The 25704-nt window shown below is 34.2% G+C and overlaps 1 protein-coding gene across 1 annotated transcript in view; it reads left to right on the top strand.

Annotated features, from left to right (window-relative positions):
- The first annotated feature begins 2704 nt into the window (after nt 1-2704).
- Nucleotides 2705-25704, top strand: part of LOC123564402 (neuropeptide SIFamide receptor-like) — an 87822-nt gene continuing 64822 nt past the window's right edge. The window contains exon 1 of the mRNA XM_045357953.2: nt 2705-3816. Coding sequence (XP_045213888.1) covers nt 3492-3816 — 325 coding nt within the window. The 5' untranslated portion in view covers nt 2705-3491. The remainder of the gene's footprint in view (nt 3817-25704) is intronic.

Below are 25704 nucleotides of genomic sequence, written 5' to 3' on the forward strand. Positions count from 1 at the left end.
AAATGTAAAATTCAAAGGCGTTGATACATGTCAATTTAAGGCACATAGCTGCAGCTTTTTATCAGCGTCTATCCATGAGAATAATAATTGCAAACATAATGATTTTTCAATAAAAACGTCAGACGAGGAGAACTGCTGTAAGTGTTTCAAGCTTTGAAATTTGTTTAAATACATGCAAATAAAACGAACATATGGCTTACTTTAGAAATAAATGTTTTGAAGCTAAATTAAACGAGAAAGATAAATTTATTTAATTTTTTTCTGAGAAATTATTATTAAAAGCAAGATAATAGATTTTGTTTGTTTTGGGTTTAACGCCGTTATTCAACAGTGTTTCAGTGTTGTAACGGCGGGCAGTTAACCTAACCAGTGTTCCTGGATTCTGTACCAGTACAAACCTGTTCTCCGCAAGTAACTGCCAACTTCCCCACATGAATCAGAGGTGGAAGACTAATGATTTCAGACACAATGTCGTTTATCAAATAGTCACGGAGAACATACGCCCTGTCCGAGGATCGAACTCACGACCCCGCGATCCGTAGACCAACGCTCTACCTACTGAGCTAAGCGGGGGACATTTTAAACATCTCTGTTGCCATGGTAACTTTAAACGTTAAGATAAATAGGGTACCATGTTAAGTGTTTGTTATTCTGCTAATAATATTATCCTAATATTTCATTTTGGTCATTAACACGATGGCACCCCGTTATCATACATAGTTGTTTAAAAATGGGAGAAAATGTGTTACCATTGCAACACTAACCCCGCGACAAATAACTACGCATACTTCTACGGATAACCGTGATACCGAAGTTAAATAAATATCCATATTTCTTTCAATATGAAATACCTTTGAAGGGCCATGTACTTCAAACCTGGATAAAAATTGTAAATAAATTGCATTTCAAATATTATTTTGTTGCAAGATGTAATCATCTTTAAGTCTTTAAACCATTTAAACCATTTCTTCTACTCTCTGCAAATCCATAAACAAACAAGAGTGCCCTTCTATCAAAATATACGTGCGTAATTTACTTTTGATATTCAATTTTTTAACTTTGCCTATGCCATAGTTGAAGAGCGACAATGACTATCTACCTGGTAATCAAACTTGGCCAAGATATCATGACCATAAACATTCTCACTAAATGTGATTAACATTGGATAAAAACTGCTTGCGTCGCACTTTTTGAGAAATTCAAGTGCCATGTTGTCGACCAAGCTAGTTACAGAACTAGGCCGAGATATTATGCTCCTAAATATAATATCACCTATATATATAACCATTTAGACGCTGTATAGTGAATGTGTGATAAGAACAACTGACGACAGAGCGGACAACTTGTTAACAAACAAGATCCAGCTTGTTAACAAACTTGTCCAAGACATTATGCCCATAATGATCAAATTTGGTAAAACGAAATACTCAAGTTATGGAGCGAATACTTTTAGATTTCGAACTTGAGTTACTCATGATAGACACTATTTCGTTATATTCTTCCGACGAGATATTATATACATAATCATTATATAGGCATTGTAACTGAAAATACAAACTTCAAGTAGGAGCTATCTATATTATATGTATGTGAAGTTACCTGCATCAGAATACGAGGACTGAAAAAATTATTAAAATATCATTTCCTGAAAAAGAGTTATTTGAGCTGAAAAAAATGATCCCGGATGAAATATTTGGAAAAAATGGAGACAACTCCACAAAGACTTTATGATAGGCTTAGGTGACAATTGACCTAGTACCTTATGCAAACTACCCGCTTTTTACCTCTAATCATGAAAAAAGCATGCATACTTGCCACATGAATTAGCAACCTGAATACAAAACTATGTAAAGATCAAATAATTGATTGCCCTGGGGAAAGTAGGGACATTTTTTTGTGGTGAAATTTGTCAACAAACAGACGATTTCAAAACCCACAGAATTTCACAAGGTGAAATATGTTGAAAAGACTACTGCTGGAAAGAGAACAATCTCAACTACCCATACATATGCGTCAAAGTATGGGAAAAATATCTAGAAATATGAGAAAATCAAAGAAATTAATTTAAAGACTGTTAGATGCATAACTGTGTAATCATACGTGGCATTTATCATAGATAGGTTACTTTTCATTTGCACTGATATAACACGGACAGTATTAGGATTAAGAAACGGTGTTCACTCAACAATTTCACCATATAATTAGATTGTTTCCCTTGCGTAAAGAAGGCTTAGGGTAAATCTCTACATTATAACCAAGTCTGGTGAGATTGGATTTAGACAGAGGACAACTTTTGCTCGTTCGACCGCCCACAACCGCGTATGTTCTCATAGTACGTCCCGTTTCATGGGCGATAAAGAGAAGTTAAAAATATTCAGATTCAACACATTCTAATGGTTTCCTACTTAGTCTTAAAGTGTACAACATTGCCGAATTGTACAAAACTGCTGTTCTGAAGGAGTGTTGTAAAAAATGCGCTGATTCTACATATGGTTTCCTCTGTTGCTTTTCAGCTTTATATTGTCCTTGTACGTCCTACTTGCAACAAATAATATCTTGGTATTGAAAATGTAACGAAGTCCAATTTTAATATCAACGTTTTTGTCGTGACTGCCTTTTATCCTTTTATTGCAGTATCTATCAAACTAGTTATTTCTGCAAGACGTTATGACTACAGAGACGAGGCTGAAAAGAGAGAAGAGAGTTAACCGATATCTCATTTTCAACTCGCGTGGTCTAACACAATTGCATTTACGAACGCGCGGGATGATATTTATTGCCAGGGATGGCTGAAGATAAAATTGTTCTTTAATGCTTTGTTGGACAATGCACACAATTTATTGATAAATTTGCAAGTCTAAACATTCATCAGGGACTCGATTTATGGTAATGGCAGAATCTGATTTGTGACAAAACATTATCTGCTGGAGATACTAAAAACTTTTGATACGAGGAGCTATGAAAAATTCGACGTAATCGGTAGTGTTGGTTTTCTCTAGTGTCATCTTTGGTATATAGCAGTAAAGATTTAGTGTTTGAAGCTTGATTGATATTTAGCAAAACTCATCCAGACATCAATCATTTTTTTTCCCGAAATGTTTCACGTCAAGGATAGAAAGGAAATTATATCAAACATATTCGTCTGCCAAAATAAGAGAATGTAGTGGTATATATTTCAATATTTCCTCTTTATTTCAGTTAAGTATTTTTTCTGTACAACGTTCTAGATTATTCTGAATAACAGGAAAAAATTACTTGGATATTCTTGTAATTCTACTCTATTTATTTATATACAGTTTTTGACTTTACAGTTGTTTTTGTCTTACAAATGGAACAGTTATATTAAAATTGATACAAATCTAGTTTCTACACACGGTGCTGAAAACCAGAACACAACGACAGTATATCTTAAACACTTATTTAGTGATAACATTTCTATATTCTGTGTTTTAATAAGATTATTATTTTAATCTAAGTTGGAGACTTTAATAATGAGTCATAACGTAAGTTACAGCTTTCCTGAGCTTGAGAAGACTTCTAATGTAACAGCTGTACAAAATGTGACCGGAAGTGCCGCTGACCAGGAATATTATGATTTATTACGTCACCCTATGTATATGGTGATAATTTACTCCCTGGCTTATACGACCATCATGCTGTTTGCAATCGTCGGAAACGTGATGGTCGTCGCTGTGGTGGTCAGAAATCAGAGTATGCATACTGTAACCAACTACTTCATCGTAAACCTCGCTATAGCGGACATTATGGTGGCGCTGATATGTCTACCTATGACATTGCTGTCTAATATATACACAGGTATGTATGTCTTTAGTATTAAATTGGATTTCTTCTAAAGAACAGAATATACTGTTATATAAAGGTGCAATTCTTTAACTTTGATAAATAGCGTTATGCGCTAGGTAGAATTAATACGTAGAAAATGCCTGTACTTAAAATGCTTTTTTTTGGCATTAATATCTCTTCCTCCATATGAAATGTAATCCATTGCCAGCTGTATGTTTATACAAAAATACATAAAGTGTTTAAAACATTTCGGAACCATTTCAACATATTACGAAAAAATGTAATGCATAATTATTATGCGACACATACAATAATGTACATTTGTATTCCGTAAAAATATAACGAAGTGTGTCATATTTTACTTAATAAAGTCAAGCCAAAATTAATACGGAACAACATAATACAGTTCATTAAATATTTGTGCTGCTATTCAAGAATAACTTTAAAGTCTTGGTTAAATACTTTTGTAAAAATGCAAAAAGTAACAACAAATATTTAGATCAGTCTTTTTATGTGATTATTTGATTATTATGCGTGCGTTTTAGCTGTAAACACATTACACGAATTGTCTGACATTTATCGTAACAAAATAGTTAAGAAGTCTCCATATCCTACAGTAACACGTATGTATTTTCAATCTTAAATACGTCCTTTCAACGATAAGTCAGTAATAAATGAGTTTTATCTATGAATAAACAGTCGTTACGTTTACAATAAGCTCATTTGAAATTATTCTGAATGACTTGAATTTATGAGTGTTGGATATTCTTCATGGTAACGGAAAACAATAGTGTATTAAAAACGTGTAATTTTGATACATCGCCGTAGAAAACATATATTTATTTGAAGTCAAAATATATGTACAACAGAACAGTTACTTGGATATTTATGGTATTTTATATACATTGGAAAACGTATGTGTATACATTTTTCTGCAAAAACAGGTTTTCTCTGTTAGTTGATTACATATACTATGTGCGTATTAGTTTGATATACTATGTGCGTATAAGTTTGATATACTATATGATCAGTTGCACATCAAATTATATATCACTTCGTATTTATTATTGAAGCCAAAACTACATTTAAATTTAGAATCCACAACATGTTCTTTCTTTAAAGTATTGATCGTTCACTTAAAAAAATATAAAATATATTTGAAACATTCTTGCCAACATTTTTGAACAATTCGCCTTTCTATGAATTACCATTAGTAGATAAAAATTATCTATGTAGTGTGAAGATTTTTTTTTTCTTTTTAAATATTTTATGTAGATTCATCAAAATACGTAATTCAGGAAGCTGAAATGATTTTCCTCAGGCTGAAAAAATAATTATCATAATAGTTAATATTTTTATAGACTTGATCAACATTTAAAAAATATATAAGATAATGCTAAACGTTTAAAATGAACGCTTTTAGTATATTTCGCCCTCTCTTGGCTGTTTATCATTAAATATCAGAGAACTAAGAATATAGAAATAAAATTATAATTATAAGAGTATAAAATATATCCAGATAAACTTAGTCTTATTCAACATCGGCTACTGGTCTTTCAAAGCAAAAGAGTTACAATCTTGTTTACGAAAAACCAAAGTTACGCTGATCCGTGTTCAGTCACAACGTTTGACTAACTTAAGATTTAGCTGTTTAATATCAAAGCTTACAGTAAATTTATTCGTCAGTTTATTCATTTAATAATTCCGCCGTGCTTAGAATTAGCAACTGTAAAATAATTGCGTAGCAACCTAATTACTTTAACAGCGTGTCAGTCATCAATCAGGCACAAACTGTCCACTTTTTTCAAATCAAAAACTTTAGCCCCTAGATTGTATTTGGTTTATTTTCTTCATGTTCATAGTATATTACTTTACAAGTATATCTATATTTTATAGTCCATTCCATTAGTAGAAATACAAAGTCTTATGATAAATGTTAAAAAATGTTATATAGATGTGTAAGCGGAGTCAATGGCAGATATTTGACCGACATCAGTGATGTCCTACCACCGTGACGATATGACAGTGTGACGTAGTTTTACAAAATTTAAGGAACTATTTCGCAAAACTCGCAGCAAATTACGTTTGACCCCTCTCACCCGCCTCGGATTATTCCGTAATTCGTACCGTTTCACAGGAGTTCGCTAGTAACTCAAGAAAACGGATACAAAGAAAAGAATTATTTAAGTTTAGTCAATACAAGTATTTATCGACTTGTGAAAAGTGAAATAAGCCTCGATCGATATCACGTGTGCCATGTGGATAAATTTCTTTCATCAGGCTTAATAAAATACTATAAGTATTCTTGTGACTCAATAAGACCCATAAGTCAGAGAATGGATTTCATCATCGTCAGTAATCGCCTCACTCTATGAGTATTCCCGCAAATGTGCAACTTAAAACCTGGTCGTTTTAACAAACGACTGTTTCTACATGAATAGTCAGTAGTTGTTTTCTTAAGTTGATGAGCATATTCTACATTAAGTTGATATGTAATGATAAAATAATTTAGCGACATATGTGCATAGTATATATTTACCATCTAACATAGATAAGTGAATATTTTAATATTCTTTATTTAATTTTCATTTAAACTAAATTACAACAAAGTCCTATGTTCAACGCGGGAGAACGAACTTCATTAATGCTGTCGTGAGTTTTCAAGAAAACATGTCGAACATATTATTTGGAAGCATTTATTATATAAGTTAAAAACTTTTAGTCATGGTTACTGAAACAGTTTGCACACTGTTTTGACATGGCGACATGTAGCTTTTCACGTCAACCTCATATGTAGCTGACATAAACGCGTTTTGTCGTACCTGAACTATGTAATGTCAGTAGTTGCACAAAAATAGTATTGGCGTGCGGCCATGCGATCAAGCCTATTTTGAGACTTTATGACATCTTCTTTTATTCAAGAAGCTACAATTAGTGCAATCGTTTACTTCTATAATAGAAGTATTGAAGTAATCGAGTATTCTCTCTAATGTCAAAATTAATTGATGCATACGCAGGTGCCTTAATTACAATAATAACTGCCGTATTGATGTTGTACCCCGTTGTTTTGTTACCGTTCTTTCCCTGTTCAGGAGATTTAAACAGGGTTTAAGAAAAACTGTTTTGTTTCAGAGGAAACAGCTAATTCTTCATGCAATTTAGAAACTTAAAAACTGATTTTCTTTTTTCTGAACAATTGAGGCCCCAGGTTTTATGTTAGAAGAATGAGAACTGATCATATTATCTGCATCAGTTGCAAGCTGTGATAAGACACACAATGGAAATTATATTACGTTATATTATATCATGACTGTTTGACTATGTAAGAATAATGTTATGAAAGTAATTGTGAACTCAGGATGACACATGAAAGCTCAAAATTCAAACAAATATAAAATAATAAAAAATAAGTTGCCATGTATTCAACATTTAATAAACAAAGAGTTTGAGAATTTTAGGTTGCTATTTTGTTTCCATTGTATATCTAAGACAATGGATAATACTGTTAAAAGTCATATATTTTAGAATTCTCCATACATTACAAATATCTAGTCAACAGTACCAGAGTGTTTAGTTCATTTAAGCAATATCAAGTGTATGGTTCAAAATAGTTTTGAAAGATAATTCAGAACGTTTAATACAACCTTGCGTCAAGTGTGGTGTGCTGTGTGTTGTGCGCTTGTAACCTTCCGCATTCAGCCTCCGCCTGGTGAAAAAGAAGCCGATGCGTAAGCCTTCCCTCCAAGTACATAGCCTCTCTGCAGACAAACCCATTGCCTCCCAGATGACGCCACACGGTAAATGAGCACTTTGCAGACTCAGGCAGAACTGCAGGGGACTCGGAGGAGGTTTGTCCCCAGACATGTAGCATGCCAGGTCCATCGGTGTGTGGACAAACCGACTGGTAACCAGTTCGTTGTTGAGTCCTTTGACTTCATCGAAAATATTTTACCACATTATGAAAACTTACTTATAATGGGTGATTTCAATTTGCATATTTACAATGACAAAAGTGTTGTTACTAACATCAAGGACTCCCTAGTGGCAATGGGTCAGGAACAACATATTAATTTCAGTACTCATCATGAGGACATAGCTTGGGTCTAGTCATAACTGAGTCACTGAGTGGTGTCCATGTAGGGAAATGTGAGTCTGGACCAGTTTTATCTGATCACTGTGTTGTTAAGGTTCTCTTAGATGTTAAAAAGAGACTATTACTAATAGGAGCGTATCTTTTAGAAACTTCAAACTTTAAACGAATCAGAATTTTCTAGTGACCTAAATGCAATAAACGTTGATTCACAGAATATCAACAAGTTCGTGAATGAGTTTAAATCGGAAATAGAACATGTCCTGAATAAGCACGCTCCTGTAAAAGAGAAAACTATAATTCAAAGAGCACCCAAACCATGGTTCAATGAAAATTTGCAACATCTAAAACAACAAGTTAGTATATTCTGAGCGTACATAGAGACGTTCTGTAAAACAGAGCAGTTTGAGTCGTATAAAGCAGTAAGAAAGGAATACAATTTTGAAATCAAACGTCAAAAGATAAACACACTCATTGAAAAGACAGAGAATGCTAAAGGTGATTTGAAGACTCTTATGGATTAGTATCTGAGCTAACTGGTACCGAATCTGAAAACCAACAGCCTGGGGAGAGTAATAACTCAGTTGCCGAAAAATTTGCTGACTTCTTCATGGCAAAAATCTCAAAAATACCCCAATCCATAAGTAAATACCAAAACTTTTAACCCCAAGTAAGGGATGTACAAAATTTAGATAAATTTACTGAATTGGCTCAAGATGAAGCGAAATAAACTCATTAGTGACTTGAATATTATGTCTACAGATCTAGGTACTTGCCAACACGTATTCGGAAATCACATGTCTACAGACGCACGTCTTCCTAGTATCACTACATTGATGAATCTCTCATTACAACAAGGTGTTTTTCCTGTGAAGAACAAACAAGCTGTTGTTAGACCTTTGCTAAAAAAGGCAGGTCTTGAACTAGAGCTTTCCAATTATCGTCCTGTGAGTAATTTATCATTTCTGTCACAACTTATTGAGAAAGATATTATTTACAGCTTAAACAAATATGTAAGTCAAAACAGATTTTTTGCCTAAAAACCAGTCTGCATATAGGAAATATCACTCATGTGAATCTGCGTTGCTTCTGTTGGTTAATGATCTTCTAAGTGGTATGTAGAAACAGGAAGTCACGACCCTTATTGCAATAGACTTAAGTGCGGTATTTGACACTGTCGACCACGACATTATGCTAGATGTAGAGACTTACCCTATGCCCTCTTTACACATGGGAAACAATCTGTTTATAGAGTGAAATTGTTGAGTGAACACCGTTTGACAATCATAATTCTGTCCATGTTAAACCAGTGCAAAAGAAAAGTAAGCTTTCTGTGTTACCTGCTATAAATGATAACACAGTCATGCATCTAACAGTCCTGAAATGGTTTTCATTGATTTTCTCATATTTCTAGATATTTTCCCATACTTTAGTGCATATATACGGGTAGCAGAAATCATTCTCTTTCCAGCAATAGCGTTCGCAACAAATTTTACCTTGTGAAATTCTATTGGTTTTAACATTTAATAAATCGTCTGTTTGTTGACAAATTTCATCATAAAAATGTCATACTTTCCCCCAGGGCAGTAAATGATTTGAACTTTACATATTTTTTTTCAGTGCTGATCTTTACAGTAGTTGCTGCTAATTATGCATGATTTTTTCGTGCATAGAGGTAAAATGTGCATGCTTTGCCTGAGACACTATGTACATAGACAATAAAGTTTTAGCAGAGTTGTCTTTTCATTTTCTCCAGATATTTAACCTAGGCTCAAATAACTCTTTTTCAGAAAATGATATCTAAAATATTTTTCAGACTGTGTACTTTGATGCAGTCAGCTACATATATATCTAAAATAGATAGTGCCTACTTTAAGTTTGTATTTTTAGTTACAATGCCGTTTAGATGTCCCAAAAGCACAGTATGGTGTCTGTGAAACAGCTCTACAATGGGTAGACTCCTACGTAAGGCCTCGTATTTGTAAGGTTACTATCAACAATGCATATTCATCAGACCGCCCGCCATCTTAAATGCAGTGTGCCCAAAGGCAGTTGCCTTGGTCCGTGGCTGTATCTCACCTAGGCTGGAATTCGTTTTGATGTAATTTCCAAATCCATATCACTCTATGGTTTTGCTGATGATCGTATAGCAAATAAAAGCTTTCGTCCCACATCTGCTTCTGTAGAATCACAAGCGGTCGGAGATCTCGAACGGTGCGCACTTAAAATCAATGACTGGATGAATAGAAACTAACTGAAATTCTAACACGACCAGCAAATAACCTACATACATGTAGAGCAAAATTTATCTTGGGTTATTCTGCAATAAACCACTCGCGTGCAATGAAGCCATCCGATTCAGGTGCGTAGCACGGTTGTAAAAAGTAGTTACCATTTTTAGCTCACCTGTGACGAAGTGACAAGGTGAGCTATTGTGACCGCTTGATGTCCGTCGTCCGTCGTGCGTCGTGCGTCAACAATTTTTAAAAAAATCTTCTTCTTGAAAACCACTGGGCAGAATTACACCAAACTTCACAGGAATGATCCTTGGGTGGCTCCCTTTCAAAATTTTTCAAAGAATTGAATTCCATGCAGAACTCTGGTTGCCATGGCAACCGAAAGGAAAAGCTTTAAAAATCTTCTTCTCAAAAACCAGAAGCCTATAGCTTAGATATTTGGTGTGAAGCATTGCCTAGTGGACCTCCACCAAAGTTGTTCAAATCATGACCCCGTGGTCAAAATTGAACCTGCCCCAGAGGTCACTTGATTTTACATAGGAAAATCTTAAAAAAATCTTCTTCTCAAAAACCAGAAGAGAGCTTAGATATTTGACAGGTAGCTTTGCCTAGTGGACCTCTACTAAAGGTGTTCAAATCATGACCCCGGGGTCAAAACTGACCCCGCCCCAGGGGTCACTTGATTTTACATAGGAAAATCTTCAAAAAAAATCTAAAAATAAACCAGAAGGCCTAGAGCTTAGATATTTGATATGTAGCATTGCCTAGTGGACCTCTACAAAATATGTTCAAATCATGACCATCGGGGTCAAAATTGACCCTGCCTTAGGGGTCACTTGATTTTACATAGGAAAATCTTAAAATATCTTCTTCTCAAAACCCGGAAGCCCTAGAGCTTAGATATTTGATATGTAGCATTGCCTAGTGGACCTCTACTAATATTGTTCAAATCATGACCCCGGGGTCAAAATTGACCCCGCCCCAGGGGTCACTTAATTTTTCATAGGAAAATCTTCAACAATGTTCTAAGAATAAACCCGAAAGCCTAGAGCTTAGATATTTCACATGTAACATTGCCTAGTGGACCTCTACAACATTTGTTCAAATCATGACCCCGAGTCAAAATTGACCCCGCCCAAGGGGTCACTTGATTGTACATAGGAAAATCTTCAAACATTTTCTAAAAATAAACTAGAAAGCCTAGATCTTAGATATTTCACTTGTAGCATTGCCCAGTGGGTCTCTATAAAATTTGTTCAAATCATGTCCCCCGGCTCAAAATTTACCCCGCCCTAGGGGTCACTTGATTTCACATAGGAAATTCTTTAAAAAAATTCTTAAAATAAACCAGAAGGCCTAGATCTTAGATATTTGACTTGTAGCATTGCCTAGTGGACCTCTACAAAATATGTTCAAATCATGACCCTCGGGGTCAAAATTGACCCTGCCTTAGGGGTCACTTGATTTTACATAGGAAAATCTTAAAAAATCTTCTTCTCAAAAACCGGAAGCCCTAGAGCTTAGATATTTGATATGTAGCATTGCCTAGTGGACCTCTACAAAATTTGTTCAAATCATGACCCCCGGATTCAAATTGTCCCCACCCCATGGGGTTACTTGATTGTACATAGAAAAATCTTCAAAATTTATTAAAAATAAACCAGAAGGCCTAGAGCTTAGATATTTGACATGTTGCATTGCCTAGTGGAACTCTACAAAATTTGTTTAAATCTTGACCCCCAGGGGTTACTTGATTGTACATAGAGAAATCTTCATAAATTTGCTTAAAATAAACCAGAAGGCCTAGATCTTAGATATTTGATATGTAATATTGCCTAGTAGACTTCTACAAACTTTGTTCAAATCATGACCCCCGGGGTAAAATTGGCCCCGCCCCAGGGGTTACTTGATTGTACATCGGAAAATCTTCCGAAAATTTTTCTAAAAATCATCAGTTTGTCATTTGAAACATGTAGCTCATATTACTCAGGTGAGCGATTCAGGGTCATCATGACCCTCTTGTGCTAACATTGTTGATACTAGAATGTCGTGTTAGAATCGAAATAATAAGTTCCCAAGTGTGATTTATCGTAGAAAAACTCGAATTTTTCGTTCTTATGCGAAACAATATATCACTCAGGCCTACGGCCTTCATGATATATTCTTACGTATAAGAACTCAAAACTCGGGTTATTTTACGATAAATCACGTTTGGGAACTTATTATTTCTTAAATGAACACTTCAAAAACTAGAATTTATTGTGTTTGGTAGCAGACCTCAATTGAACAAATGTTTTACAAATAAATTCTATTAACATTGCTGGTGATGATATCAAATGTGAAAGCACAATTAGACATCTTGGTGCATTTCATGACCAAACCTTGAACTTTAAAGATCATGTATCTCGCAAATGTCGTACAGCCATGTTGAATTACCTACAAATTAAGAACATTTGAATATTTAACCAAAGCAGCCACTGAAATTATGGTTTTGTCTTTAGTTATTTCACATCCGGATTACTGCGATGTCATATTGTATGGTGTAGGTAACGGGGAGATGCGTAAGGTGTATTCAAAACATATGTGCAGAACTTGTCCTTAACTGGAGAAAATTTATTTGTCGAAACAAGCATTGTATGACTTGCATTGGTTGCCGGTGAAAACAAGGAATGAGTTTAAGATATTTTTTTTTTCATGTATAGCTGTCATATTGGCAGAGCGCCTATGTATTAAACAGAACGGCTTATTATTGTAAGAATTATTTTATCCTCAAGCTGCCAAACGGTTATATGAAATATATTCAACAGTAAAAAATCACCTAAAATATTCCCAAGGCTACTTAAAGAAATTTTAATAGTAAGTACTCATTTCCCTAACTGGCGCCTGTTACGCAGAGCTCATTTATAAATCTTGAAGTAACAGAAAAGGCTTTTCATGTAATATCATTTTATTTCTCCTGCTTGATATTGATACTTTTTTTCAAGACGAACCAGTAATCATGCAAGAAATCTTCGGGGACATGAGTTATAAAGAAAATAATGAAACAGGCACATAAAAAGACTTTATCTACAATACCATATAAATCAAATGTGTTCAAGTTATTACGTAAATAATTGTGCAGATACAGAAGTGGAACTTCCACAGTAGAACAAAACATACGTTGATTTAAATTGTTAGCATATACGTATAAACATAACATCTTGTCAATTCATTTAGGAGTAAACAAAGTGCAGTATGCATAGTAAAAATAAGGTAATGGATTGTCGGCAGATTCCGTAAAAGTAACTCTGGAGATTCTATTTGTTAGCGGACGTACCAATAAAATAGGGTGCAACTGTCGAGCGGTTCAGGTTTCGGTCGCTCAACACGCAAAGCCTATGTTAGAACCTCACTGGGTTCACGATATGACGACAATACAGTATTAACTAACTCATCATTGACCAGAACACATATTTTTTAACGTGAATGACTTATATAATTTATGGACTTCTTTTCAATTCAGTGAGCTGATTCCTATAATTTCTTGTCCGAATCTGTACATCGCATCTACACCTCTCGAGTGATTTATTTTTTTCTAATTAAATGTTTTGTCAGTAGATTGAATGCGACGAAACCGTGAAAATTGTGTAAGCAAAGCAGATATCCTTCTCATACATGCAAAGGACAACAATGTGACATGTAAAAAAAGCTATTGTGTTGGTAAAAATTTTTTTTCCCTAAATCTTCTGTTTAATAATAAATTATTTAACATAGTAAAAGATGCTCGATTCAGAAAGCGAAACCATTTTATAACTATGCTTTTTCTTGTGGAAATACATAATTATATAAAATAAAACACACCAACATTGTACATCCGCGAGGAAACAATGAGTATTTTATATACGCAGTTGCTTTATCACATAGTCTACTTTCATAACAGCAAAGCAGTTGAGCATCAAAGAAATATCTGATGTCGTTAGTTTTCAGACATAAATACAGTTAGAATATTGAACAGAGCTATACCCGTTATCGAACTATAAATTATGAATACAATCACTTTAACAGTAAGTTGCGCAACACGGACAAGTAAAGAGTTTGAATACATTGGACATTGTGTTATGATTACTTTATTAATTCAAACACGTCTTGCAGTAGCAAACATATCCGACGTTTATTCCGCCGACTGAAAAACTAGTAAATGTCAAAGCTAGATGTTATAGAAGTACATCACATCAACATCGTACATCTGCAAGAAAAATATTGTTTGTGCCCCTAGAGGCAATTATTGTAAAACAAAGACTGTGTGCAAAATTGAAGTTCGATTAACACGTGGAAGGTAAAGCAGTGTAAGATCCCATCTAAAAAGTTCTCTTTTTTGTATTCAAAGGTGGGAGATATGACAATTATGTATAGTCCTAAAAATGGTATTTGTCTGAACTTGATGTAACTTATCGTATATTCTTGAGAGACAGTAAAAAGAGCATTCCTCCTAACGTTCATTAGCACCGGCCTAAGTTAAATTACAGTGTTCAACTGCATTAAATGACACTCATGATCCCAATGGACAAGCAAATGCAACAACACTGAGTTCAAGTGCGATGAGAGATTTTGCGGGTGCATGTAAATATGGTAACAACTTAAAATGTAACACAATATTGTCCGTAAACCTGGCAGTCGTTGACAAGTAATTAAATGATTAATCACTACATTACTCAAAATCCATTGTATATTCTGTCAAGGCAGGTGGCTGAGAATATTTCCTCAATTTACTGGTGTCATATTTCATGCATTCGAGTATTGTGCTCATATACAAAATGTATTTGACACTGCAGTAATAACAGAAAATCTAATAGAAAATGTAAATTTGTGAAGTTATTACCAGCCTAAGATACCCGTAAAATCGATTTAACTATGTCTCGAACTTTATCTGGGATATAATCAATTAGTCTATCGCTGATAAACCGAATAATTGGATCTTGAAACCAATAATTTTTACAATTACTTTAATGGAATTTATTAAGGCGTTGCAAGTAATTGCGACCGGAATCCTAAAATAGCAAAAAATGAGTGATTACGGTGAATAAACTTGCTTTCAAGAAATCTTAGCTCTGCAAAGTGCTAAAGGGTCGTTTACAGCTTTGTATGAAACACCGTCGGCATGTTTTTAAAAAATGAGTGAGCGAGTGAGTTGGAATTTACGGTGGGTCGACACAAAAAGGTCATATATCCCCGAGAAGAAGTTCTATTGAAAATGTAAATTGTTAAGCAGATCTAAAATCATTAATGTAAAAAGTATAAACATATAATGTACTAAATATCATAATATTGCAAGACATGTAAATAGAAATATATGATGTTCAGATTTTGTGATAAATGCCTGTCTGCTTTAATATTGCCGATTGAACTTTTTCAAACAGCACTTTCAAGAATGTACTGATCTGTGGAGCGAAGTCCACATAGTCGATTAAATATGTTTAATATAAAGCTGTGTTTGACATGGCATTCAGGTTGATCTTTTTTGTTCGTAAGATAAGAATGAGTCAAATGGGTATGACCTAATCGACACCGAGAAAGAACAACTTCCTCCCTACTATATGTGAATGACACCAATAGAACAGTTCTGGTCCATAGAGGAATTTGTTCTATCTCGTTGTAGGATATGCCAAGACCATTTGACTCATTCTTATCTTCCGAATAAAGAACATTAACCAGAATGTATACCATATCAAGCACCACTTACTATAAAGTGTATTTTAATCGACTGTGTTGACATCCCTCAACAACATAGAACATACTTTGACGTTCAGTCTTTGAAAGAGTTGTTTTAAACAATTTTTGTCGACAAAATTTTGTATTTTAAAACAGACAGGCGACTATCATAAAATCTGAACATGAAATATATATATTCACACTTACTGCTAGCTATATTCTTACGTATTGAACTTATATTGTGATAATATTTAGATCTATATTTTTACATCAGGGTTATTAAAAAGTTTTTTGTTTTTTTTAATGTACGTTTCAAACATATATTTTTCTCTGTGATATAATGCAGCTCACTCACTCACTTACTCACTTTACTTTGCTATGATCTATGCTTTCAAAAATGTTTTGGATTATATTAATAAGTGTTAAATCATCTTTTGAAAAAGTAAAGATTAAAAGCACGACCGTTGTACGGTTTTTCCCACTATTCACAGAATGTTGTGAGTGCAACTGTTAAACTACTGGAGAGCCAAACGTTTAACCATGACAACGTAAGTTCACTCAAGACGTGTAACACAACGATCTCAGCACTGTTCAAGACCTACCAAAGACCGTCGCAGTTTGGTCGCAAGCAGGTTTCTGAACATGATCGAAACCTTCTCAGTGACTGACATAACTTCCCATGTACTTCAAGCCTTGCTGAAGAATATTTCTTTGATTCCTTTCAGTTTCTAGTTGCTGCCGAATGTAATATATTGTAAGGTGTCATTTCTCTCAGCGGGGGGCATTTACGTGCAGTGTTACATGTAGCTCATTAAGAGGAGTCTTCTATTTTTTTTCGATTACCGATCAAAGCACGACCGTTGTACGGTTTTTCCCGCTATTCACACAATGTTGTGCGTGCAACTGTTAAACTACTGGAGAGCCAAACGTTTAACCATGACAACGTAAGTTCACTCAAGACGTGTAACACAACGATCTCAGCACTGTTCAAGAGCTACCAAAGACCGTCGCAGTTTGGTCGCAGGCAGGTTTCTGAACATGATCGAAACCCTCTCAGTGACTGACATAACTTCCCATGTACTTCAAGCCTTGCTGAAGAATATTTCTTTGATTCCTTTCAGTTTCTAGTTGCTGCCGAATGTAATATATTGTAAGGTGTCTTTTCTCTCAGTGGGGGGCATTTACGTGCAGTGCTACATGTAGCTCATTAAGAGGATTCTTCTATATTTTTTTTCGATTACCGATCAAAACAACGCCAATAAAAACCTTTTATCTTTAAAAACATGTTTTATTCTTTCTCTTGTGCTCATGAGAATACGGTCGTTTCAATGGATCTCTGATAAATACTGACGAAGAGAAATAGAGCACCGAGTCCAATCACTGATAAACATGAAATAGCGTGTTAAATATAGTCATATATTCGGTGTAAAACAGTTACACGACCTCTGTGACTTATGCAGATATAAGAGATCTGACGGAAAAGTGAAACAATTTATCAAAATATAAAGACAGGACTTTCAATGTTAATTAGTCCGTATTTTAATTTGACATATTAATTTTTCAATTATTTTTATGAAGAAAATAATTTTATTTATACGGTTATAAAGACATTCTGTTGAATTGAGAAACTCATCTTGTTTTACTTATGTGCAATCTTTAACCAGGATTTACAACAATTAACCTCAGCTGTTCTTCCAAAATAATTGTCAATTTTGCAAAATCGCTGAAAATTAATACTGTAAAATGCCGTTAGAAAATATGATTTCAAAAATGTATAGAGACGATTAAGGGAATATGAAAGGCATTATTTCTCTTATAAATGTTTATGAATAATTCAGCGGTGTATAGTAATTTTGTACTTCATAAGATTAAAGAGACTTTGCAAAACGAGAAAGCCGCTCGGATTTTTCATTATTTGATATTGAGGTATCTTGATTCTATTAGAATATCAACGTATAATGGTAAATTCATCCCACTATATCTGTTCTGATTTATTCCTATAATATATTTGGAATAGTTAGATACGTGAAAGAAATTAATCTGACTAGAAAATGCACATAAGATTATATTCTCATTGACAAGGAGCAAAACAATGTTATCATCAAAGCCTGAACGCGACAGCAGAAGTGTCCAAATTATCTTATTCTTGGCAGCAGTTTCAAATATAACTAACACATTGATAAAATCGACAACATCCGGTCATTAGCACAAAGGTACAATCAACCGAAGCGTTCTGTAATCAACTCTGTATAATTCAAGTAAAAATACGAAGGTATATTGAATACTGCTGATTGAAGTACGAACACTTTGAGGTGATGCAACAACATCATATATTTTATATATTTTAACAGCGCAAAAACTTCATGGCTGATTTACAAACATGTTCGAAAATTCATAAATTATTTGATATATGATCTTTCAAGACAGTGCTCATTTACATGTCATCATATTCTAACTAGTACAGTAACACATTTACAAAGTTTGAACAGGAGTAATAATTTCAAAAGGAATCACTGTTTCATTCCCATAAACTTTCATCAGAATTACGCTTTGCATTCATCTTTGGTTTATTGTAGTGATTAGCGCATACATACAAACATAATATACAGAAACAAAAACAAAATCCGCTAAGAAAACATCACGTTCTATACCAGTCTTACAAACATACCAACATACATTGTACATCTGCAAGAAAACTACGCAACGTAACCAATGGAGTAAAACAAGCAAATCAAACAAAAATGCAGGAAAGCCCTTTCTTGATTTATCTTTGTCAGTTGAAGTATAAGCAAAGAACATAGAGTAATTGAAAACAGTAAAAGAAATCAACAAATCTGTATCATAACGATGTGTAATAAACTAAATTCAAAGCAGTATTATAAAAAAAAAATACAGAAAGCAAAATTACCTGAGGCTTTTCTAGTTGGAGACGTGTTTATTTGCTGTTTTCGACAAACATTAATTTGAGTTTTTCTGTTAACGACGCTGATGCTACACACTGTCTAAAATGCTTGTAAAGAAAACTCGTGGAAACAGATTTGCGGTTCTGCCCATTTTAGGTCTATAGTAATTGTCATGAGCTTTGGATTTTTCAACAAAATTTCAATATCTTGTAAAAGATTTTCAGTGTTGTTATATTTTCTGGTCCTTTGGGATCATGGAGTCCATTCAACATATGTGTTCCGCTTAAGCCGGTGTTAGGGGGCGTGAGTGGTGTTGCACATTTCATTACCTCTCATGAACAGACTCAATCAAACCGAGTCTGCTATTATTCTTCTTGGTTGCATTCTATGCTTCTAAAGGATCTTTTTACAGATTTTATTGATCAGTTTACATATACAGTAAAAAATTCGACGGCAGAAGAAAGAACGATCAGAACTTAAACATACAAGTCTGAAGTGATATCATTATTCAAAACTCTCGCTAAATTGCGTTGTTACTGAAAAACGTTAAAGTTGTACATGTCGATTTAAACATACATTAAAGTTATGTCAGTAAAATCGTTTAAGAAGTACTTCTATAGGCAATATGCAAGCTTCTAACAAAGTTAAACAATGAAAATATGCATTATCAAAACTTGGTACCACAGTTTAAGGTAGTTCTGCACGTTTGATAAACCGGAAGTGATGGCGTAACGTCATTTATCCGGATAACGTAGAATAAAGCCTGGATTCAGCGTACGGAAATGAAAATCATTTTACGAATCAATGGCAACCCGTGAGTAAATTTATTACTATGGCAATGTAACTGTCTTTCTAAAGTTAAAATGTGATATTAAAACATCTGACACGTTAAATAATTTAAAAGAATGGCTTAAAACCAGCTTATTAACGACTGTGAGAAGTTTCATTAAAATCTACAAACGTTACGAAAATTGTGATCTTCCCATAGACTCCCATTATGAAAACTTGCATGATGTCCCAATTTTTCAAATCAGTCTAGCAAAAAATCAAGCACACGACACTATCTTTTTTATTTGCCAAATTTTCTAAGTATATTCTGAAGTTTTGAAAATTCAGGGTTTAATCAAATTCTACATTGTAGAAAAAATTTGATATTAACGTGCAGAACTATTTTAAGGCTCGATTAATCGTTCATTTCATTAACAGGTTTTAATTGCTCTAAAAGCATAAATGAAACTTCCATAATGTAAAACTTGGAAATGTTTCTTCTTTTTGATTTTAAGAACATCATAATTAATGCGAACGTTTCTAATATGTTTATGACTGAAAAAATGACTTAACCAATACCATCAAGCTTTCAAATCGCGTGTATTGAAAACCCGATAAATCCAATTAGAGTAATAACTACAAGCAATTTGCGCTACAGCTGTCCCGTATTTAAGCGTAAAATTAAATTACAAGACATTACAATAATCAAATCTATAAAACGATCTTTTGAAAGCACAGAACACTACCAGGCAAAAACAGTGGTAGACTCGGTTTGATTCTAGAGCTTATGATAAATGCAACTCCTCTCACGGCGCATAATGCAGACTTCTGCGGCGCTCTGGTATTAATAACATTGTGTGGATAAATGCAACCCCTCTCAAGCAACCTAATTCAGGTTTCTGTGGAGCTCTAGTGTGGATTAATTTATCAAGAAAAGGACGAAAAATGTCAACGCTGTATGTAGAATCAATCATTGTAACCATTACAGATTTAATTATTAAAGAAATAGATACATTATCTTCCTCTAGTGCAAAACGGATGTCGACATGATGCTTTCGGCATAAAAATTAATTACTATTTAATATCGATTTTCAGAAATAGGGGATTAATTGTCATATACTCAACTGTGAAACTACACTTACTACTTGATGCTTTGAATCTAATTGCAGACAGCACATTTTCATGCAATTACCCATTTCATAGAATGGACTTGTAACTGAGCAGGATGTTGAGAAAACAAATGCGACGGCAATTCAACTTTGACTACAAATATACAGCATTTTCGACAGGTGAACAAACCAATATTTTGTATACTGTTATAAATGAAATGACTATCCATAAATCAAGTAGTCGTTGACAAGTTATCATATGAGTAATCCCCCGTAACTCACGTTACATTGCATATTCGAACAAGGCAGCTGGTATCCAAATTACTCGTGTCTTATTTCCATGTTTGCTTATTAAGTATTAAATAGTTCCACAATTTCACAAGACGTCAATAAGAGGCATTCAAAAACCGATATAATATCAAGAACACGATACTATTAAAATAAAGCTAAAGGGCAACTGGATCGAAATATTACGTGCCTGAATGTACCAAACACTACTTGACTTCAATTACTTAGTACATTTCATACTCCGAGATCAAAGGCGATTGGGCGATTGAAAGGAAGTACATAGAAAATTATGAAAGGTTCATAACTTTCATTAATTTCTAGAAAATGTTTTAATATATACAAATGGAATAGCAACGCTGAGGTAAAATGACACATGCCGGTTTCTCCAAGTGAGCATACTGATGAGAATGTCTGAGAAAAACGCAGACAAGAAATGTATTTTTACTAAGACATTGCTGCCACCGTATGTCCTTTGCGAAAAACTCTTAAGAAATGTATCATAAAGGACTCCATATAAGGATGCTGTAAAAATCTGAAGTTTTCCTTTCTGAAGCTGTACACTAATTTAAGCGGGCACTGTCCGGGCAAGCACTTAAGTGTTAAAGTTCATGTGACACTGGTTGCAAGAATTACATCTACAACGACAAACGTATTTTATGGTTCGATTTCAAGACTAAATCAATAAATGCGTATGAGCGTTGAACACTGGAATATTATATTGAGATGACCCTTGAGGACAGTAATTATTTCTTTATTTTCTGATGTTCGTCTTTTCTAGAAGACCAAGGATCAAATTGCTTCTTCAATAAGAAATTCCATAGAAACAACCGATTACGTTATTCCAGGAGGACAACGGTTTCAGATTTCACTATTCAAATCATTTAAATGTGCAGAATATGCGCAGCTTATAGCTAATGTCTAGTCATGAATAATTCAGCTGTGAGACCATTTGTTGTAGAGTAGAATTTAAAGTTCTTTCTGAAATGTTATTGGTTCTCGCTGCATTGATCATCCTTAAAAATACAATACGTTCTTTGTTGTAAATGATGCCTTGCTTTTAAATGTCAAAACACAGGTGCAAACCCAAATAAGGAAAAATATTAATTAAAGGATTTGTAGGATAAACAGACGGTATACAATGTGTTGTCAAAATGTGTTTTTCACAGACTTTTTAAAGTAGCCAGTGTAAGTAAGTAAGTAAGTAAGTAAGTAAGTTAGTTAGTTAGTAAGTAAATTTGTGACGTGTGCGTGATCAATTACACTATAATACATAATTATATATACAACATGATAGCAACCGGCCCAACAGAGTCACCGAATTTTACCGATTTATGTGCTCTTTTATCAGCAATGTTCCTAAATAGTTTGCAATACATTCACAAGACTAAATCAGCAAAACAACCATCGATCAGGTACACTCACATAATAATAAATACACCTTCATTGCTGAAACCTGAAGAGAAGGGAAGAACCACAACTAGTTTAAGAGCGCATTTGACATATTAACAAATGAAGTACTTTGCCTACATTCAAGAGATTTCAAAATCATTTAACACGGTATTTTGAAAACCACACAGAAAAATTGCTTTATATAGTTCCTGAATTGTGATTTATAATCCAGTTGAAGACAAGAACGCAACGGTAACCGGCACACGTCGTAATACATGCATAATAATGTCTTTCTAAAAATGCCTTCCAGTGTACTCAATGCACGTTTGGTGGCCGTAGAACCTTTAACGTGTAACACAGATAAATCATTTGCACGTTGGTAAGTAGTCACTGAACTCTATACAGTTGCTGCATCCCTACTTTCGGCATTTATGACGTCTTGTATCATCCTGCTGTCATCGCCGCTTTCCTTTCATCCACGGGGTGCGGTTTCTGAATGTCCCATAGAAACTATGCGCTGCCTCTTCTGTTTGCGAAATATTTTGATACCTCACAACTAGTCCTCCTCACAACAGGCTGAAACTACTTTAGGGTATCTATAGGAGACATTCCTTTCTCTACAAGGAATTCGACGAATTTCCGGTGTTCCGCGGCATGTTTCTTTATTCATGTGCATGAACAAGCACTATTCAACAACTTATAATTTCACTCATTTGAAATTTAGAAACGTGATATTAGAATGAATCAAGCCTACTTAGATATATACACACTTTGAAAAATGTTGACATAATGCGTTGTTGTAATATTTTTTAGACAGCTCGTACATTCTACATTGCTGTATGGGTTTGACCTTAACAAAATTGTGGTTATGCTTTTATGCAAACCATTTCTATTTTCTTGGAAATAGTGAAAATATACATATGTTTAATGTTATTACAGTAAGACGTCATTAAGGATGATTTATTTTCAGTGTCTAAGATTTAAAGGGACAATGCCTATAAAAAAATTAATTCTTAAAACTTTGACAAAAACAAACAGCGGAAACACAACTCCTCCACTGAAAAACGTGGAAATAATATGTAAGTCAAACGAATCTTTGCTTTCCACAATACTTTAAAATCGATGACATTAGGGGACTTTGTCTCGTGGGCGAATCATTTCGTATTTTGTCTAATCATGCGTTTTATCGCATAAAATTCCGCTAAATGCAATACTATTTGCATGATAATTGACAATACCAAACACCTCTTGATAAGAAAACTACAGCGAAACCCGTCAAATTAAGATAAAATAGCATGTATAACCTCCTGTGATTCAAATCAATCTAGTATCACAACATGGCTTTCACATACAGTTGTTAAATTCTTAAAATGAAAATAAACAAACATGCCAATTTGAAAAACCAAATATAGTAGGTTGAGCCTGTAAACTTAACTTACATATATTTCACATTAAGCCGATAGCAATAAGGTCAAGAAAGCTTTTGATATTTTGGAAACATATTATTCTATACGATTCTAGTTGCATGCAAATATTCTAAAATTATTTTAAAGCAGTGATGGAATGTCATTTATGAATCGGTCATATTTGTTTTTAATGTTTGTGCCCATTTTGTAAACATATATTTGCAAATAATAAGTATTAATCTTTAGCCTGCTAAATTTCCAAAATGGACCGGTCCATTATTCAATTTGGGCAGTACCACTTATACAAAGGGATGTTTAATGAAAATTTACTGACTGAATAGCGAACAGTGCAGACCATGGCTGTGCAGGCTGATCTTGGTCTGCACTGGTCGCATAGGCAGATTCACTTGCCGCCATCAGGCTAAAGGTTAAACATACATTTCAAATATGCAAAATATAACAATTCCAGATTTTGATTATTTCATCATACAAGCAGTGAAGCGAGAAAAACATGCCAATAAACTATAATTATTATTGCAAAACCTTCGCTAGATATAAATTGAAAATGTCAGATATAACGAGTAGTAAAATTTCTCTTATTTTGCTTCAATGAATATGAATAACATTTGTGTAACAGGCGACAGTTAGACAGCCGAAACCTCTGTGGAAATTGCTGATCTTGTAACTGTGCAGTTCTGGTTTCATAACTCTAAACAATAAGGTCATTGTAACAATATTTTTAATTTTCCTTGAGTTAACGAGAAGGTTAATTTTTTCTTTCTTATTTATAGTTACTTGATGCTTGTAACTTATTGAAATCAATATTTTTTTAGTTAAAAACTTGTTAATAAACATTTTTATATTTGTCATGCCTGTAACTTCCCCGCTTATTAAAGTGCTCATCGAGTAATAGACTTTTAACATCAAAATAGAGAAAAGTGGAAACTTCACAGGTCGCTCAACATGACAGTAACGAAAATGTTACAGGCTCGGTTTGATTGAGCCTGTTCATAGACGGTAGTGGAAATGCATGCTACCGTCCACGCCCTCTAGCCCCGGGTTGAGCAGAACTCAATATTTACACATGCTAGAAGTACAAAAAGCAATTTAGAGAAATCCGCAGATGTATTCAAACGGCGGTGAACATGGAGCCTTCAATGATACAGGTGTTGAGGCGTGTAATTCCATGAAGAGCGGCGTTTGGTCCCCAAATAAAGTAAAGGGTTTGCCCCAAACGAGAAAACAATGGGCAGAACTAAACAAACTGGAATTTAGGAAGGGGATCTGAGGTTCACAGGAACTGCCAAAAGACAAAATTAAAAAGCAGGCACCATATCCAAGGTGCGATTATACAATACCCAAGGCTATGAAAGCGGGAGTATTGGAACCACCCAGGCCGAAATGGTCATGTTGAGAAACTAAACAATACCAATAACACGACATAAAAGTCGTGCTGAACGATCTGAGAAGATCGAAATATAACAGCCCTGATTGAATGTACGGGGAGACTTATTGTGTTCAAATATAGTTTTGTAGAGTGTGCATAATTAAGCATGTTGTTTAGGTAACCTCAAATTCAAATCTTATGAAATCATTTTCAATCTGTAAATCACATTCAAAAGTCCGAGCATTCTGACACTTGACCGTATCAAAATACAATACAATAATAAAAATGAGATAACATAGAACTACTTGGTAGAACAAGTGGTAATGTGTTTGATAATTTGAATATGGAAGCTGTAACACATAGCGTATCAATAAACTACCCAAAACTGTTTACAAACCCTAATTTAATCTACATTTTTGTAAGTTACCTACTGCGAAACGTTTAAAAGGCTGAGAGTGCATCATAACTTATTAGACATATCTTGAAAACGCGGCGTCACACAAGCAGCTTGTTCAAATCAAGATGTCCCTCAGTTATGATATGCTGTGTAAAAAAAAACTACAAATGACTTAAAAAACGACATAAACATAAAGAATTAAATTAAGACTATGTCAAACGATCAGACACACTAAATC

Source organism: Mercenaria mercenaria, chromosome 2, assembly GCF_021730395.1.
Source record: "Mercenaria mercenaria strain notata chromosome 2, MADL_Memer_1, whole genome shotgun sequence".
In the NCBI taxonomy this organism is placed as follows: Eukaryota; Metazoa; Mollusca; class Bivalvia; order Venerida; family Veneridae; genus Mercenaria; species Mercenaria mercenaria.